This window comes from Harpia harpyja, chromosome 10 (genome assembly GCF_026419915.1).
Source record: "Harpia harpyja isolate bHarHar1 chromosome 10, bHarHar1 primary haplotype, whole genome shotgun sequence".
NCBI lineage: Eukaryota > Metazoa > Chordata > Aves > Accipitriformes > Accipitridae > Harpia > Harpia harpyja.
The window spans coordinates 37,523,766-37,543,321 of NC_068949.1; the positions used below are offsets into that span (position 1 = coordinate 37,523,766).

Sequence of the window (19,556 nt, forward strand, 5' to 3'; positions counted from 1 at the left end):
AACCAAAGCTTTTACAAGCCAAGTATCACGCAGCAGTTAAGCCCAGAGGTAACATTACTAGTTGGTATACTAATTCGTTCTGCACAGGATACATAGGGTTATTTTTTCCCCCCAAATTAGCTATGAGAGATTCTCTCTGAATATTGCTGCTGTGTGTCCCACAGATTAAACCAGGTCACCCTGTGCCCTCTGCTGGTAAGAGCAGGTTCCTACCAAGAAGCCATGAACGGAACTCAGGAGTTACTGGCTGCCTTCTAAGTCTAACAAAATATTGAAGAACATCACTGGACTTTTGTCATGTAACTCTATGGATAGTGAACACTGGAGAGCGTTGTGACACTAGTATTTGGGCCTTTCTAGATAATTGTGCTATCAATAATTTAAAATTAATCGTGAAGCCACTACCGAGTACCTCGCATCATAAATATTTGGAGACGCTTCAAAATTAAGACATTTTACAATGCCAAAATTTAGTATCAGACTCCACGAAAGATTTCAATTATGCCTCAGGACAAAGATATCTGAATTGAAACCCCCAAAAACCCCTACTTTTAATTGTAGACTAATGCAAAACAGATCTGCTGAAAGTTTCTATACTTGCATAGTAGTATTGCCTGAACTATTCTGCATAACTCGTATTGACTATCAACATCAGCTTTTGCTTATGATTAAACAGATTATCTGATGACATTTTAGGGATTAACAGATTATAGCCCTAAATCCAAAGATGTAAGTAACAATGAAATCTTATTATGCATTAGAAAACAAACAACACAGTCAGAGCCGACCTGAAAATTACTTGGAAATCTCTTAGTAGGGTCCAGGCTAAGCACCTAAATTCTCCCCAGAAATACATACAGATTCTGGTTGCTAGACTTCCCTCTCTGCAAGTACACAGACAAATGATTGAGGGAACCAATTTATAGCAGATGGACCACTCAATTATTTTTTTCCAGTATTTTGGGGCAAAATCCAGTTTTATGTCTATTCATACCACACTCAGACTCTTGCAGTCATTACAGTTGCAATATAGCATAAACCCAGAAGTTTATCCTTAATCTCTTTGCTCCATCTTCCACTACCACAAGAACAAGTAAACTTGTGGTCCTGCTAACCTGCAGACTTCAGTGAAATTGGCCAAGCTCTAACTGATCATATTTGAGAGTATTTTATCTGGTTTCAATAATTTATTACATGCTAACAATTGCAGATACTGTATGGCTGAACATTCATGTACTTACTCATAGAGGAAAGCCTGGATTATAACACTTCCGGTGGAATAGAAACATTTGAGCAAAGAATGATGTGTTTGGAAAATAAATGTCTCATTTCACTGACAACATGGACTTCTGACCTCCTTGTGGTCTCCTTTACAACCCATTATATAAGCTAAGCAGGGTAGTACAGACAGTGCAACTGCGGTAGGTACATAAGGAATAATAGCCTACTGGGCATGCATATTTGTCCATCCAGTCCAGTATTGTGTCTTCCACAGTAGCAATGAGTGATGGAGTAAAAAGACACTTGCAGATGTGACAGGTAAGTAATTAGACAATAGGTTAATGACTAGGAAGTTTGTAACCCATCAGAAGACAAATTAATGTCTCTAGAGCAGGAGTAGACGTGCAGTCACGGAGCAGGATGCACAAACCAGGAAATGCCTGAAAATGGGATTTAAAGAAATACTGCATGAGCTGATTACATGGTGCTACTAGCGAATCAGCAAGAGGGAGCTATTGCACGCAGCTGAGAGCGCAGACAACCAGAAAATTCATGATGGAAAATGACAGCAAACAGAAGCACGTATGATACTACATATAAGACACTGATTAAACTTGGAAGAAGCATAGTTTGGACTTCAGTCACACTATGCTGTTTGGTATCCAATGCACAGAATGCTTGCTTTCTGTAATAAAGGCTGGAATCAGAAGATGATTTTAAACATCTCTTTAGCCCTCCTCAAAAGCAGAGATGATGCTGAGCTGCTAACACTTCATTCTTTATTTCATCCAAGTAGTCACTGAAAACATAGATGTCAATCTGGTTATTATAAACACAATAAATTCCTGCGCAGAATATAAACAGATATTATGCATAGCTCTACTAGCATGTTTTCATCCTGGGGTACAAAAATGTACCTTCCAAATCCTCAGCCTCTCTGAAGGAAAAGTCCAGACTGCAGGAAGTTCTTCTGTAATGTAGACAAATACATCCATTAGAGACTGGCCTGGTGCCATCAATCTAAATAGCAGAGACAGAGAGATTTTCAGAGAGAAAGGCTAGCACATTATCTCACTGTCTCACTCCATTTAAACTGATTTAATCTAGACAATTTAATTTGGAAGAAGGAGAAAAGTTAGTTCCCAAAAGCCCTATCAATTAAAATAGCCTCACTTTCAAGCTGTGTCGTAACTCACATTCAAGCAAAACACTAACTCACTGCATGTGCCACCCAAAAAAAGAACTACTTTGCCAAAGAACTACAAACCCCAAAACCAGCAGAGCTCTGCTCTCAAGAGTATTAAAATAAGTAGTAATACTCGTGGTTTTTCAGGGGAAACATCAAGCATGAGCAGGTGAAGATGTATTGTTGCATATGACATGACATTGGTAGCCTGTCCGTAACTGAGTCATCTCCGGTTGAATCATCTCCAATGAGAACAAGAAGTATCCAGACAGAATGTAACCTCAACTGAGTTCTTTTGCACTGAAACTGGTGAAATAATTTTTCCATTAGTTTCCAGTGACTTGCATTACTACTGGTCTGCCAGTACTTTATCTAATATTCCCAGCAGTGAGAAATAACTCCATATACTTGAGAAGACTGAGACTACTTTAGAAGAACATAAAACCCCCCTATCTACAGTGTGCAACACGTATATGCACCACAGACTGGATTCTGCAGTATGGCTACAAATTCAAGCTCAATATATTGGTAAGTATAAGCAGGTTTATTTGCAGAGACTCAATTTGTTTAACAGGCTTAGGGATAATCACATAATTGTGATATTTTCTTTGTTTCCTTTACTGCAAGGCATTTCATATTGAGGAGTCCTAATAAGAAGTCACTTTTGCAACCAAAATCTGAATTCCAACCACAATGAAATGTTCTGTTTAAAAAAAATGTTTTTATATACATCAGGCACTCTTAGAATAACGAGGCCCTCAAGCATTAGAAAAGCTTTTACCTAGCCATCTGTGAAGAGGTGACTTATGATTTCATAAATTGTGAAGTACGCTTAGGAATACTCTCACTGTTATAAAACTGTCTCCTTTTATATCTTCATGATACCTTACTGTTTCTTTATTCATTCTGCTACTCAGAGACGGGAAGGCCCAGGCTCACCCAAAAGACATTTTTGCAAAAACAAATGGATTGCAAAGAGCATTTTAAATTACCATGTTCTCTTAGACACCTTAATCAAGCACGTGTGCCTTAAATCCACATTTTCTTCAGAAACGATGCAGGCTCCAAAACGGTATCTATGGTGAGAGAATGGGAAGGTCCCCATTAACACGGTGAACACCCTCACATTGATGGGAGAAAAGCTGTACCACTACTCAGCCCACTTGCTGACAACATGTTTGTATTCAAACCTACAACTTGTCATTTGTTTTTTCTTTTTTTAATGAAAGCAATACAAACCTGCAATACAAACCACATAAGCAGGCTGGATGTAGCTCCTGAACTGTACTTATAATATAAAAATACTAATATAAATAAAAATAGATATAAGTATTTACATATAAAAATATACATAAGTATTAATAATAATCTGGATGTATTGCAAAACTATAGTAGACACCACTTAAATTCATCTGAAGAAGGGTTTGCCTCCTAGAGCACATTTTAAAAGTCTAATAGAACCTTTGATGTTAAATCATAGAAGATGGGCACCTTCCAAATGCAGCATCCATCCAGTTAATAATTACCTGAACACAGAGATGGTACGTGTGTTTCATCACATGACTACCCACATAGAAAACTTACATTTCTTAAGAACATCTATAGAACATAACTTGACAAACCCACAATAAGCAGATTTTTCATAATTACCTCTTAAATGTCTGTTATTTGATACATCTGGATTTTGAGAAGGAAATAGCTAGCTCTGCTCCTTAGCCACTTCAGCAAAGGTGTCCACATACAACTAGTATTTACTTCCATACAGTACTTGGACTGTGGCTCTCCATGCCTGCAAAGCATGGAGGTAGTAACAACAATCAGTTCAGCAGAATCATTAGTAAGACTTCACCACAAGATCAACAGTCATCATCAGACTTCCCAGATGACACAACTTAAAACACAGCAGTTAAATAGTAGTTTTGTCCTGTCTTTTGATTCGCCTCTCTCTGCCTGCTCCTAGCATATGAGGAAGTTGGTGTTCCTCTCCAAATATTACTGAGAAAGTTTTTCTCCATTTGGTACTACAGGTTCTTTTCCCTTTGCCATACTGGTCTGTCACCTTCCCAACATTTCACTCTGCTCCCCCGGTGCCAAATCAACCCTGTTCCCCAACTTCCATTTGCCCAGAGCCCCCACACTATCCCATGAACTGTAGCTGTGCCCAAAACATCTCACACCGCCCACTGGCTACACCTATAACCTCTGATCACCCCACCTTACCTCTGCTTTTCCTGTGGCAGGGGAAAATGGCAGGGATGACCCTTCTCTCTGAAGTATTTGGCTTGGAGATGAAATAAAGCCCTCTTTGTCTCGTTCAAAGCTCTGGGGGAAAAAAACAGCAGTGAAACAGGTAAGACGCGCACTGCAACAAGCCCTCTCGTGCTGTGGTACTCCACAAGCCCTGGAAGGACCGCAATCAGCCAGGCCCACGCCACCAGCCCCACCGGCCTCTCGCCCAGCAGCAACAAGATGTGACCGACTTTTCTGAGCTCACCACCCTTACGCTGCTTTGTGGAGAGCCGGGCATTCCCCGAGGACCTCACAGTCCCTGCAGACAGTGACAGATCCCAACCGTCCCAGCAGACAGCAAGCCGGGCCGTCGGCCACCCCCGCCAGGCCCGCTCCTTACGCTCCATGCTGGCAGGCGCGGGTGGAGGCGGCTGTCTCCCAGCCCCCAGGAGGCAGAGCGGGACGGGTAGACCCGCAGACCTTTGTCGGAGGCTGACGGCAGGCCTCTGGGCACGGTGACAGCGGTGGTGGGCGCCCCTTTCCCCCCCACCTCCCTGCCCGGCAGTTGGCCGCAGAGGCGGAGGGCCGGCCCGGGGCACCCCGAGCTCGCTGCCCGCTCCCACCCCCGGCGGTGTCCCACACCGCCCGCACCCTGGGGGCCGGCAGAGGGTCCCTGCCCTGGGCAGCCCCGGCACAAGCGGCCCGGTTCGATCGACAATGCCAGGGGCACGGCCAGCGGCGCCCCCGCCCCGGCGGCAGGTCGGCGCTCTCGGCCGCCCAGGCCCGCGGGCCCCGGGCCAGACCGCCCCGGGCCAAGCGGGCCGGGCCGGGCCGGGCCTCCCCGCGGCGCGGCTGGCTGCGTGCGGGGGGTGGCGGCCCCTGCAGGCCGCGCCGGGGCGGACACCCGGCGCCTCGGCAGCCGGCGCCGCAGCCCGGCGGTGTCAGTGCCACGGTGTCCGCCCGGCAGCGAGAGGCAAGAGCCGGCGGCCGCCCGCCCGCCCGCCCGATCCCCGCGGCCAGGCCCCCGCATGCAGCCCTCACCCTGGAGCGGCGGCGGCGGATCGAGGAGCTCTCGCGGTCCTCCCGGCAGCGGCTGCTCCAGTCGCGGGACAGGATGTTCTCCAAGTTCACCTCCATCCTGCAGCACGCCGTGGAGGCGGTAAGGCCGCCGGCGGGCCCGGCCACGCCGCGCCGGGGATGCGAGCCGGGCCTAGGCGCCGAGCGGGCCCCGCGGGGACGAGCGGCGCGGCGCGGGGGGAGGCTCGGCCCGGTGCCTGAGCGCGGCGACCCTTCCCCGCCGCCGACCCCCGGGGCCTGCTGCCGCGGCAGGGCTGGCGGCGAGGGGCCCCGGCCGAGCCGGCGTATCCGCCGGCAGCCGCCGCCGCCGCCCCGCCGATCCCGGCTCGCCCCTGCCGCGGGGAAGGGAGGCGGAGGCCGAGGGCTGTCGAGAGCCGGAGATGGCGGGAGAGGAGGGAGCGGCTGGTGCCCGGGGCTCCGCGGCGGGCCCAGCACAGCCCCCTCGGCCAGCGGGAGCAGCCCGCGGGCTGTCACGGCCGGTAACGTGCCTTCCCGGTAGGCCCCGGCGCCGGGCGTGAGGGCGGCCCTTGCCCGGCCCGGCCGCTGTCCGCGAAACAGATGAGAAAGGAGGTGAATTCAGGAAAAAGTCCTCAGGATTTTTCTTCTTGTCGTGGCCAGCGGACAACAGTCGCTGTCTCCGGTGCTTTTGTGTGAACGTTGTCACCTCCAAACCGCCGTTTCCGTCCCCGGTTTCTGTTTTAACTGGGTAGGGTGGAGGGGGAGGCCGGGGGCACCCGGGGCTGCGTGTGTTCAGTTGGGTTTCGCCGTGGAGAGTCGCACATCGGTGCCCATCGCCGCGCTGGGGAGAGGAAAGCAGCAGGGCCTGTTTCCGAAGCTGCCATTTCTGTAGGCCGCGTCCAGCTGCCTGCTTATCAGGACTCGACTGTCTGCCCGGTTTCTTTCTGTTTGCTTTTCGGTGAGGTGGGGTCCTGGTAGTAATGTCTCTGGCTTTCAGCACCTTTCTCAGTGAGCCAAGATACCGACGAGGCCGAGTTTGAAGAGGTGCAGCTTTGGTTAGGTGCTAAAAACTGGCAGTGAAATACTGCTGGAAGTGAAGGCAGAAAGTGTTGAAGGAAACGGTTCAAATGGTTGAAAAAAGAGCATGCACGCTAAATCCTACCTCCTGTGAGGGGCACCCTTTGTGCATTAATGTGTACCTTGATGCTGCAAATACTTAAGCATTAAGCATATGCTTGCCTCTATGTATGCCTGTAGTTCTGCAATCTTTAGCAGGACTATTGGGGTTTTAAAGTTAAACATGTATTAAATAATTGCAGGTACCTATTTTGATCTTTTAGTCGTAGAGTGGCAATTGGAAAGAAATGTTTTAAATAATGATGAAACGGCTTAATTGAAAACTCTCTATGACCACATATGAATGCCTTCAATAGACAGTGCTTTCATTGGAGGATAAACAGAAATTAGTGGCTGCCTGACTAAAGAAATCTTGTTGTGGTGAGCTGTGCCACATTTTGAATGAGAGTGGATAACTGAGAGATGCAGGAGTGGAGGAGAAGTTATCCTTTCAGGTCTACTGGTTCAAGATAGCTAATAAAAGTTATTCCTAGAAGAACATTTACATTACTGCTGTGTACAAAAAATAAATAAAAAGAACTGCATTTATTTGAGATCCCTAAAAACTAGGAAAAATGAAAGAGTTGAATGGAAAAGGGGAAAAGTAGAGATAGTAGGGACTAGACGATCTTTTTTAATTTAAAAAAAAAAACCAAACCGGAAACAGATTGATAACATCATTTTGCAAGTGACTGCTATCAAACAACATGCTATATGCCCTTGCTCAGCTCTAGTGTCCCTTTTAGAATTGCCCCATCCTGCTAACACCACTGTGGTGGATCTCCTGATAATAAATACTACACTAAGTTGCATTTACAGGGTTGTGACAAATACTGAGCACCGCATGCTAGGAATGAAACACAGGATCACAAAAGCAAAAGGATATTAAGAATGTTTCTTACTCTATCTAGGAAGTTTGACCCCCTAATTCAAAGACAGAACTGAGAAATAGAAACTTTTAACCAGTTTTGGGGCTACATGTGACTTTAAGTCATTGTTTCATTCTCTCTTTTATTAAAGTATGTGGGCTACTTAGCTTTGCTACCCTGAAAATGAAAACTGGTGTAAATCCTAAATATAAGTCCACCCTGATGCTGCTGCTTGCTGTTTTCAGAACCTAGAGAATTCGGAGCATCATTTTTACTTGCTGTTATTGCTGCAGAGCAAGTATAGGTTGTGCAGCCTCAAATGGACTGTTTCAGCCCTGAATATCAGCAACAGCACTGATAACTAAGATATAAATTCTCATTTGGGTGCCTGCCTCCCAAAGGAATTCAGTTGCAGCTGAACAGTTTTCAGCTGAGCTGGGCACTCAAATACACTTGAAGTGCCTAGGCTTAGCTTTCATTGGTAGGACTACTTTAAATCAGAAATGTTCGGGTAGCCCTTCTCCCCTGTCGTTTCTCCTGCACATCACTTATATAATGCTCCTGTCCTGCCTCAGGGCCTGCAGGCCTGCCGACTTTAGAGATATGCATTTAAATAGTAAGAGTTCCCATGTTATTAGATAATCGTTGTTATCTTACCCTCAATATGCCATCTCTCTGAACTATGACGAGGAGTTCCAAAGGTTGACAGTCTAATCCACGTAGGAGTGTTTGCCTTTCACTTGTTTGAGTGTACTGCTCTTTAATTGCCTGCCTTCATGACACAGCTGTGATGAGGCAAACATAAGGGACCAGCTGCTTTTTATTAAGACCTTTTCTTACCTTGAATAACTCAAAACTTTCAATCTCTTCTGCCTGAATTGTCCAAGTGTGTGAAATCTTATTCCTGATTTTCATTACAACTGAATCCTAATTTTTGCCACCTCTTATCATATGTCAATCCTGCCAGTATTTTAGATATTTTTGCTCTTTCTGGATTTCTCTGCAGCATCCAGATGAGCAAGCACCACTGTGGTATCATCTCGACAGAGCATCCTTAAATTGGGTTGGGTGGGTTGGTGAGAATGGTGGAGGGGACTGCAGTCTTTGTTCTGTTACCTTACCTCAGGGCAGAATAGAAGTGTTGTTGCTTTATGGGGTTAATATTAATGAATCTGTGACAGTTTATATATGGCTTGTCCCCAAGGTGTTTTCTCTTTGCTATGCATACATTTATCCCAAATGTATACCAGGAGCGCTACATTCTCAGCAACATACAAAATGTAGTGTACAATAACAAAGCAGCAAGTTAGACTTTTTTTTTCTCTTATCTTGTGCTCTTCACTCACATCTCCCTAGACAAAATAGCTTGTCTGAGAAGTGGTCACTCAGTGTTCAAAGGACTTTTGTTTGTGGTTGATTTGGGCTTTCAGGAGATGTTTCATCTTAATAGTCAACTCAAAAGGGTGTTTTTGAGCTGTGTACCTTGAGCAGGAAAAATACGATTTTGGTTGTTTTGAATTTTGCAATTTGCTGTCAGACAAGATTATTTGTATTTCTCGGTATCTGGGAGTGAATTTAGATTTTGGTGTCTGCTGCACAATTTTGGGACCCCTCTCTACCAACCTATTATTCCACTGTATCTCTTACACTGGTACCTTAACACACTTTTAAGTAGCTTCTTTTCTGTTCATGTTTTGAGGTGAAACTGAGCTTTGAAAGAAACTTAGTCACTTGCTACAGGTACTGCTCCAAAATCATTAATGGCATAACTACTCAGAACAAGATTTATTCTTCTTGAACCCACTTGATTTGATGTAATGACCTCATATTACTGATTGTTTTAATGTTGTGCTGCTATTAACAAATCACGATGACAAAATTTAACACATGGCTTGCAAGCATGTGCAGTCTTAATTTTATATGTGAAAGCAGTGACTGTTATAAACTGTGCATTCATCAACTGAAGAAATAAAATAAACCTCAAGCATTAGTCCTTTTTCAGATTTTCCCTCAGGGCAAGCATTCACATTAGTGAAGTAGTAAGATCGAAGAAAAACATTGAGTGACTGCTGTAGTTTTCCTTGTTTCAGTCAGGGGAGTGTGCATGTACTTCCCCTTTGTTTCTCTTTGACCCAGTTTCTGCTTGCTTTTATACTCTGGCATCTGACCAGACAGTACCTGTTATTCTTTTATACAGTGTTTTCTTTACTTTGTAAACTTGTCTGAAAGATATTGAGGGATATCACCAGCTTCCGTTTTTTCCATTCTTTTCAGTGTTGAATTGCACTTCTGAAAAGCATACAGGAAAAATATGACAATGATTTTTACATGCATAAAGGAATTGCTGTTAAATTCTGAATATTTATAGGTTTCTTTGCACTTGACGTTTTGGGGTTTTTTTCCTGCCTAAACACAAATTCTATATACTTCTGAAAACTACGTGGAATTGTATTTTGGACAGATTTTATAACGAGCAGACTACAGTTCTGGTCAAAGACCTATAGTTCTCCTGAGAACAGCACTTTTCCTGGAAGGATTGGGGTTCAATCATTAGTAACAAATCATCACCAGAATGATAAGGCAGCATGTGTTAAGTTTAGCTTGTAAATGAGAACACTGACTTGCTCACTCCCAGGAAGCTCGACTGCTGGAGTTTGGGACCAGATGGAAGAGCTAATCAATGTCTGCTCAAATGGCTGTTGGTTTTTAGTAGTGTTCAGTGAGTTTTGGCTATTTGATATACCAACACCTACACTGCAATCTTTAAGACGCTGGGTTTTTTCCCCCAAAGGAGGAGAACTTCACTTTGAGATTAGGAATCGATAGCTCAAAATTAGTAAGAACATACGTAATTACATCAAAATGAATTAATATAACTGTGAGAAATAACTGTACTTTAAGGTAATTCCTTCAAATTAGACAAATGGGAGGAATTAATGGCCTTCACAATGAATTTTGATTTGCTTCAGAATCTTTATACAAGTATGTGTACTTTTACAAAAGAGTGATTATTCAGATTGGCAACTGTAACATATATTTCATCTCAGCTGGTAGCTGATAATTCATCCTAAAATAGAAACTACAATTTCATCCTAGAATTACCTGTCCTAGTAGGGTTAAAGCATGCCAACCAAGTGTTTGGGAGCTTACATTTTTCTAATGCTTTCCAGTGCTGGGCTTTCTTTGTGTATAAGCTGGTGTCTTGGTCTTGGGCTTTACCTTGATTTTGTGTCTCAATAACTAAGTTAAGAGAGTTGGGGTTTTTTTTCATTTTTTGTCAGCAAAATACTTCTCTCAGAATAGTACATAGCATTGCTGGAGCTACATCTCTTTTAAATATTCCCTGGAATAGCTGTGCTGTAAAAAGCAGATTTATACTAGGTCTGCCTGTGGTGGGAAGAGGAATTTGGGGGTGGGAGTATTTGGGGGTGGGGTTACTTTAGCTGAACAACTAAAGACGTACAATTTTTCTATATTGTTGGGAGTTGCTGAGTCTGGTAGCCCAATGCAGGCGAAGCTCCCACAGCTCCGTATCACCAGGTCCAGTTGGTGGCAAGGTTGATCATATATTCCCAATAAGCATGCATGTACACAGGCACAGGTGCACACACATGCTAATGGTATCTCTGTTTGGTACCTCTGTATTGGAGTCGTCAATCAGAGAAGACTCTGTGAAATCACTGAGTAGTTTAATTAAAAAGGGCAAGAGCTGTCCCTGACTTACCTTTTCACCTCTGAGAGGAGTCCCTGGAGGCGTGTGTTGGGAGGGAGAATGTCTGTATCTACAGTTCTCTCCCGCGGTGGATAAATTATTGACAGTGCTGAGAAGTGAAATCCTTTTCCTGGCACTGCTCAGAGGCACTAAATTCATCTCGAGGCAGATGAGGCTAGAAGAAGTGGAGAGGAAAATCACATCAGTCAAGGATAAATCTTTAATGTTATCTATCGTGTGTTACTTTGGAAATAGAGCGGTCTGAAAGGCCTGGTATTCCTCAAAAGTGGTCTCTCTGCTATTCATCAGCCAGAGTTGAGTTTTTGGTATAGTTTTATTACAGGAAGATGCAGAATTACCATTACATTGCTTGAAATACACATCTACAGCAGCAAGTGTGACATACGAAGCATGATACAAAATATCATATGCTCAGTCTTCAGTTTGTTCAGTTACTCTTCTGAATTTCAATAACCTAGTAAACTTTATAGTAAAATAAACTAGTTTTGTCCAGTGTGCAGTGTCCTGATATTTGTTCTGTGGTAGCTGGTGTGCTAAAGTGCTACTCTCAGTGCCGAGCATGGAAATATGGAAGACTTAATGAGTCCACAGACTCTCAGGGAATAGATAAGCAATGTCAGTTTGATTTCCTAGTAGCCATTTGTGAGGGCACATTTCCACACATGCAGGATGCAGGCGTAGATAGTTACCAAGCACTACTACTTTTTTAAAGTCTTGCATTTCAAAGTCCTGTGTGCAAAGGGTCTTTAACAATTAGCATTCCACTTCCTTATCATGGCAGGGCATGCTGTTCGTATACTGGGCTTTATGTCTTTACCAAGATAAATTTAAGTGTCATTCTCTCCACAAAGAGAAGAGACTGATATAGAAAACTTCCAAGGCTTTTTCAAAGAAACCAACACTACCCAGTGTAGAGTATACAGTTATCTGAGCCCTGTGCTTCTGTTTGTCCAAGAACTGAGGCAACTCAGCACTTTTCAGGCCCTACAAGGAGACACTACAGGAATTCAGAGTTACTAGTCTCAAATGTGGTATCTGTAGCTTCTGGGGGGAAAACATTTTCACTGTGAGGGTGACTGAGCCCTGGCACAGGTTCAAGCTCAGTGAGGAAGGAGCAATACTGAGGTTGAATGGGTGGAAGGCTGTGTTTTGTTCTTGCAGCATGTTATTCCTAGGTGCCAGACATGCCCAACTGGCCATCCCAAATTCCTCCAGAAAAGAAGAAACTTCCTTTTCTTTCAGAAATGAAATAAGAAATGTATTTGTTAAAAAAAAAAGCAACCTGTCAACATCTGGGGATGGGCCTGATATGCAAAAAAAAAAAAGAAACAAAGATCTTTTAATAGTTGTGGTTAACAGGGAAAAAAGGCATGGCAAAAACTGTATGAAGCAGCTAATTGGTATTTTTAAGGGAGCGGAGGCAGAAAGGAGAACAGAGTGTACAGAAAGGGAAGATGGGGTCAAGAGCAGATGTAAAAGAACACAATTTTTTCCTACAGGACAAAACTCTGAGATCTAAACAATTCAAACCTACATTTCTGGTGTTGCTTTGCTGCATGAACAGTTGCTTTTGTTGCTTCAAATAGATCATCTGGTCACAGAGACTTCACAAAGATTATCACTGATGTTCACGAGCTAGGCAGTTTGACATTGGGCTCATGCCGTGAATCATGTATGTAGTCCTTGTTAAAGGTAAAAGAGCACAGAGAGTAAGAATTGTAGCACTAGTCTGTAGCAGTTTACTTCCAAGTATAAGATAAAATTCAATTTAATCTCTGAGGAAATACGTTTATTTCATTCCTAACTGGTTTTTGTTTGTTGGGTTTTTTTCTGCATAGCTCGCACCTTCCCTTCCATTACAAGAAGATTTTGTTTACCACTGGAAAGCAATCACCCATTACTACATAGAGACATCAGGTAAAAGAAAACATTCTGTTTTTTTCTCTTTATTGTAAAAACTAGAATTCCCAATTTCGGTGTCGTCAAAAAGTAAAGGTTAAGAAATACTAAAATGAGTCATGTCTTTCATCAAAATACAAACAATAATAATTAGTAATTAAAAATATTGTATACCTCCATTCATCCCTTAAAAAGGAGGCATGAAAAACGATTGAGGGAAGGTCTCCTTTCCTGAGAACCATGTAGAGAATTTTACCTTTTCACATCCAACCCAATTTCTCTCTTCACATACTCTGTTTAATCTAAACAGACAGCTACAGAAATGCAGTCCCTGCTGTTAACCTTTTTATTGTTTTGCATCAGGGATTTTCTTTTTCTTTCCAAGATTTTAACAGAAGAAATCTTGTGTTCATAGATTTTGCCAGACATATATGAATTCTGTATACTCAGTATTAGGTATTTTTTCTTTAGTGTCTTGTCTCCATGAAAGGTATGTTGATAACATAGCTCTGAAAAGTGAATTTGTGAGCAGATTTAGAACACATTTCATTAAAAATTATCCAGACTTTATTCTGCTCTTCTAAAAAATGGGTATTCTGATGAAATATGGCTGTAGTTGCTTTTTCTTAAACTTTTCCCTGGTTTCCTACAACAGTTATGCAACATTTAAATTTTTTTTTTTTTGGTCCTAGTTATTAAACTATTAAGTTTTAAAAGCAAATGTTACCATGCTTTCCTCAAGCTTAGTAGTTCTGCATTTCTGCTAGAGTAGCTATTGAATCTGTGTTTGTGTCTGGGACTGGTGATCTTGTTTATATAAATATTTACTCTTACAAGCTGAAACTTGACCCTTGGTTCTAAATACCCCATCTTTTGGAACGCTATGTGATGTTTCCTAAGGTAGAAATGACAGGGTGGTAGGGGAAAGCTGATACCTGTGATTATGTGGTGCAGAATAAAAGCTGACCTCTCTCCCAGACTTTCAAAAGTCTTATGAAAAACAAGTTTCCACTCAGTGGATGTATTTCTGTCCTCTGCAGTGGGAGCAGAATTATGCCTAGAAAATTCAAGCAAAACACTCTAGGCTAACTAGAGGTTGTGGTAGAGAGCAAAACCACTCTGACATGGCAGCTTTCCTTTGTGATCTTGTTGCCATTTGCATGCAAGTGACAGTTATTTTTAGGTTATTGCATAAGAAGTAGTAACCATTTCCCTAGTGGGATAGTTGTTCAAGGAGAATTTAGCTGAAAAAAATAAAAAGGAAGATCTGCACGTGTGGATGTGCTTTACAACATGTTAATGCCAGCTCCCGCTGCCAGTGGCATAAATCAACAGCATTTTCATGACTTTAGTATAATGAAATCAGAGTCTTACCCTTTCCTTCATGAAGTCTGACAGAATGCTGTCTTAATGCAGAAAGTATAAAAGACAAATCTAAAAACTTTTGAAGAATAAACATCACAGAGTTTGTGTTTTCTTTGTTGTTATCATTAGAAAAACCATTTATTTAGTTGTCTAGTTTGTAAAGGAACTGATCAGCTGCAAATTAAGCTGATGCTAGAGGCTGTTTGTAGATTTTGGAATACTATGTGAAGAGTCAAAGAGGAATTTATCAAGACACAGTGGATACTAACTGGAAGATTGAGAGTGGAACCTTTCTTTCCCTAAGCTTGGTTTCTGGGTGTAAAAGTTTTCATTTTTGACTGTGTAATTAATGCATGTTTTGAAATTTGGCATTTCACCTTTTCCCCATTGCAAGGTTAGATATCTGCCTAATGCATATTCCAGTTTACATTTCCAGATACGGTTCTGAAGATGTGATTTAAGACATGTTAAAAAACTTACATACTATATATAAGATTCTTTAAATGAGTGGTCATGTTGTAAATCTTAAATTTGGAACTGAACTTAAGAAAAGTGAGGACAATATTTTAATAATTCTTGATTGCACATCTCTTCTATTTAGATGACAAAGCTCCTGTGACTGATACCAACATTCCTTCTCACCTGGAACAGATGCTGGATATTCTAGTTCAAGAAGAAAATGAGAGGGAATCAGGCGAAACAGGACCATGTATGGAGTATTTGCTACATCACAAGATTTTGGAGACACTCTACACACTAGGAAAAGCTGATGTATGTACTTCTCAGCAGAGCAGATTATCCTTTGTGTGAGCTCCTAATTGTAATAGGGACTGAAGTTCTACAGTAGGTGGTAGTGTGGGACACTGAACTCTAGCAAATAGGTGTTTGCTTATGTTACCAACATATTACAAATAACAGTCTTTTACAAGTGTGATCAAAGTGAGACAACCAGTAAGATGCTAAGGCAGAAGCCTGAGATTTGTTACTCACCACTTTGATAATATTGACTGTGAAGCTGAAGTAGAAACACTTTTGTTCAGTCTGGAATTTTTCTGGCTTCTACAAGATCAAATTATCCCTCTCTGTCCTTTGTTAAGTGTTGGGAGTTTCTTGGGTGAAAAGTGCTGTATTAAATACAAATTTTGTTTAATTTTTCTGAATGTGATGAGTTATTGCTCAGAAAGACTACCATGTCAGAAAGCATTAATTTAAGCTGATCCCCAGACAGCTTTCACATCCGAGTCTTTGGTATGAATGCAGCCCTTGGCAATGTTGGTTCTTCTCATTTCTGCTTTGTGGCACCTGTGAAATCAGCTTCATAGTCTTGGTGCATTCTTGTTGCTATCTCTCTTGGCAGACTTACAAGCTGAAATGTATGGGGTTGGATGGATCATGGGGGGAATTAACTTGGCAGCCCTTGTGCTAGAACTTTTTGTATCATGGTGCAGATGCAGTTAGGAAAGTATGGTGTATTGTGTTCCAAGGATAAATGGAACTCTCCATGGTTTCATTCTCAGTCAGTCTTTGACATGTTGTCATGAGTTTTTAATCTACTTGATTTTACATATATAGACAATGTAGGGTACCAGCTGTCTGAGCCTGGGATGTTCCTTGCTCTGGAAGGACCAGACCTCTACAATTTCTGTTACTGTAACAGCTGTCCTGTGATCAGGCTAAGATACCTGATGTGTTGAAAATACTTGCTCAGAAATACAGCTCGTTCAGTAATCTGTAAACTTTGTCAAGAAACCAAGATGAAATGGTGACATATGTGAAGCAGGTAATTAGTAGTATGTTTCTAAGAGTTGAGAAAAGTCATTTTGCTCTTATGCAAATATGCCTGTACAAGCAATTCCTATACAGCCTGTCTTTATACTTCGTCACCTGTGAGTTGATACATCTGAAGTAAACACACAGTTCATGCTTGCAAGATGTTGCAAAGATCTGTTGCAAAAAGAACAATATCCTTTCACAGCAATCACTTAGACTTATTATTGTAGACGCACCCTGATGGTACACATTTTGCCATTCTTTTCAATGGATTGCTTGACAACTCAGTGATAATTGGGGATTAATAATCTAGGCATAATTACCTTGGAAGGAGAACCATCTTAGGCAGTTGTCATTCCTGGCTGTTGCCACCCATGCTCCATTCACCTGTGCAGTGAACCAGATGAGGGAAATGATGTGGATTAAAATTAACCTATGAAATAACAGCATTTATTAACATGGTAGAACACATTAGAGTCAGGGGGGATTTAGCTAGAAACAAAGGTATATAAAGGACCACAAGCCATCGGATCTCGCGGAGATAGGAAAGTACTTTCATGTGGCATGATGCATGAGGGATAGTAGGACAAGGGTTTGGATGTTCCACAGATGTTTGTGATTTACATTCTGCTGAATCTCAGGGAAGACAACAGCTTTCTCTTGTCCTGGAACATCTGCGCATTTATAAAGGCTTTATCTGTCTAAGGTTAATTGCTCATGAATTTAAAAAACCTTTTGTAGACATTAAGATGTTTATAGTTTATCATCGTATATTTACAAGTACTGACTCACTGAATTGCTGGACTTCATGGCACAGTACCGTAAAAGACAGCTGACCTGCAGCCATTTAATTCAGAGTTAATTTCCCCTTATCACTGTATTGATAGGGAATATTTCCTGGAAAGATTAGTAGAAGTCTGCACTAGAGCAATTAACTGAAAGTATGAATAATTTGAAAAAGAAAACAGTAACGAGATGCAACATTTTTTGTTGATCTCTGTTAATATCAATAAAAGTAGTATGTTAACAGATGATGATTTTTTTAAAAAATACTTTTGGATAAATTATCGCTGTTTAATTAGCCATTTTGAGTGGCAAATTTGCATCTATGTTTCTCTCCACATTTGTTATGTTTTTGTTATTGTTCATCTGTTTTTGTTTCAGTGTCCTCCAGGAATGAAACAGCAAGTTTTGGCTTTTTACACAAAACTTCTTGGAAGAATACGGCAACCTCTTCTTCCCCACATAAATGTGCACAGGCCAGTGCAGGTACTGTTCAAATTTTCAGTAAACTATGTTTTGGCATGACAAGTTTCTCTTATTCTGCTGTAGCTAATGTTATCTTTAATTCTTCCATTTTCAAGTGAGTTAAAGAAACTGCTCAAGTGCAATATCAGTTTTAATGTATTGATGATTAGAGCCTTGAACTGCCACTGCAATGCAAATCATAAGTAATAAAGAAATCCTGTTCACAGCAATCTAAATCTAGAGCAAATGTTCAAGTCAATAATCATACGTCATTGTAGTATGTGTATAGAAAAAGAACTCAGTCCATCATTCCTAGAAAAAGCTATAACTTATTCTCTGTCTTAATTGTTCATTTTTCTTTATGTGACAGAAATTAATCAGGCTGTGTGGTGAAGTTCTGGCAACGCCAACAGAAAATGAAGAAATTCAGTTTCTCTGTATAGTATGTGCAAAGCTGAAACAGGATCCATACCTGGTCAACTTCTTCCTTGAGGTGCGTAAATCAAATAAAAATTTTCCAGGTGTATTTACTCACAGACAACATCTAATAGAGAACTGGAGGTATCACATTATGCTTCATAGCTTAGTTTTCATTCACTCTGTGATTTTTTTCCTGTGATACTAGAAGTATTTTTTTTTTTTTTTTTGCTGCCAGTGACTTGATACATCTGATTATTTTTACTAGAATTTCATTCAGGGCTCACAAATATACCTGCCTGAGGACCTTATCCTTTGTAGTGAAAGTGCCTTTAGAGTAGGGATATGAATTGTAATGTAGAACACTGTGTGAGGGAGACCTTGGATTTCTGATGTTTTGTCTTCAGCCCAATAAAGACTAAGGGACAGATTGCATGGGGCATTGAAACCGTGCAAGTTGCTAAGTGTTCTGCAGGATTGGGCCCTTATTTGGTAGTGGCACATATGGTCTAGCTGCAGTGCCAGCTCACAATCTACAATATGACATTATTTTCTATCTGTAAGAAAGCCAAATATCTTTACTCCCGCTTCGAACTTAACATGTGGCATTGATGAAATCAGAGTAGGAGGAGAAAGAATTTCTAGACTGACTTTCTGTTCCTATTTAGAAGGAGCATATAAAAGTTTAATTTATAAAAGTCCATTTAGAAATGCCTCCTGCTCCCACTTTAATGTTTCCTATGGTGACACCGTATCTATTAAGCATGTGATATATAGGTGGAAAGATGTAGCTATAGCATCCTCTAGGAATATTTTACAGGCTTTCTGCAAGCAAGATCTGTAACAGCAGAGGCTGCTAAACTGCAAAGATACATTATTTTCCATTGAATATATTAATATCACTTTTAAGTCAGTAGTAAGGAATCCATCTTGAGTTTATTTTTACCTTAATTAAATACCACCCTGATTGCCACTGTATCCACTGTAGCTGTACAAGCAGTAGAAATGGCGTTAAGGCTTGAAAAGTTAGTGTTTAAACATTAAAAGCACTGAGAAGCAAACTACTAGATATGTTACATGCAGAATATGGTAGAAGTCCAAACCAGGATTACCTTTAATGTCATTTGTGTAAGTTGTATGGTTTGAAAAGAACCCTCTGAATGATTCTTATACTCAGATAATGCCCTTGAAATCAAACCCGAGAACCCCAGTCATAAGAACCACAAGTGTTTCATCAGACATTAGTGTTCTTCCCCAAAATAGCAAGATTACAGTATTAAAAATAAGACATGGAAAACCAGATGACTCCAAATTTCAAAGAGATCTCTAGTTTCACAAAATGCTGGCTATAGAATTCAGGCAAGCTGAAGAACATTTCTTGTAGCTTCTGTTTCCTTCACAACATTATTCTCAACGTCGTAGCCTAAGGCATATGTCTTCACAACTTCTGATAATTGTTTGCAGATAA

At 41.5% G+C, this 19,556-nt stretch overlaps 2 protein-coding genes across 9 annotated transcripts in view; one reads left to right on the forward strand and one right to left on the reverse strand.

Moving 5' to 3' along the window:
* Positions 1-1,167: 1,167 nt before the first annotated feature.
* LOC128146728 (spidroin-2) lies at positions 1,168-5,773 on the reverse strand. 7 transcript variants are annotated; one of them, XM_052798389.1, is made up of 6 exons: positions 5,037-5,773; positions 4,628-4,729; positions 4,058-4,196; positions 3,400-3,483; positions 2,139-2,241; positions 1,168-1,661 (listed from the first exon to the last, which is right to left on the reverse strand). In XM_052798389.1, exons 1-3 carry the CDS (start codon positions 5,771-5,773, stop codon positions 4,061-4,063), a joined length of 975 nt encoding a protein of 324 aa, XP_052654349.1. In that variant the 3' UTR covers positions 1,168-1,661; positions 2,139-2,241; positions 3,400-3,483; positions 4,058-4,060. The 7 variants fall into 7 exon arrangements, with proteins under 7 accessions (XP_052654349.1, XP_052654347.1, XP_052654348.1 ...); XM_052798387.1 differs by lacking the exon at positions 1,168-1,661 and adding an exon at positions 1,984-2,020 and having other exon boundaries at positions 2,139-2,191; XM_052798388.1 differs by lacking the exon at positions 1,168-1,661 and adding an exon at positions 1,984-2,020.
* The window catches only part of FHIP2A (FHF complex subunit HOOK interacting protein 2A), a 36,254-nt gene continuing 22,365 nt past the window's right edge, over positions 5,668-19,556 (forward strand). For both annotated transcript variants that reach the window (XM_052798375.1, XM_052798376.1), the window contains exons 1-5: positions 5,668-5,795; positions 13,228-13,306; positions 15,255-15,424; positions 17,588-17,692; positions 18,042-18,164. In XM_052798375.1, the coding sequence (XP_052654335.1) occupies positions 5,751-5,795; positions 13,228-13,306; positions 15,255-15,424; positions 17,588-17,692; positions 18,042-18,164 (522 nt within the window). In that variant the 5' untranslated portion in view covers positions 5,668-5,750. The remainder of the gene's footprint in view (positions 5,796-13,227; positions 13,307-15,254; positions 15,425-17,587; positions 17,693-18,041; positions 18,165-19,556) is intronic.

Bases quoted from the DNA above. Each gene is read 5' to 3' on its own strand.
- LOC128146728 (XM_052798389.1), bottom strand. From the start codon at position 5,773: ATGGAGGTGAACTTGGAGAACATCCTGTCCCGCGACTGGAGCAGCCGC. The intron at 4,730-5,036 runs GTAAGGAGCGGG...TTTTTCCCCCAG, and splicing joins CGCGCCTGCCAGCATGGAGC to AGCTTTGAACGAGACAAAGA. The intron at 4,197-4,627 runs GTAAGGTGGGGT...CATGCTTTGCAG, and splicing joins CTGCCACAGGAAAAGCAGAG to GCATGGAGAGCCACAGTCCA.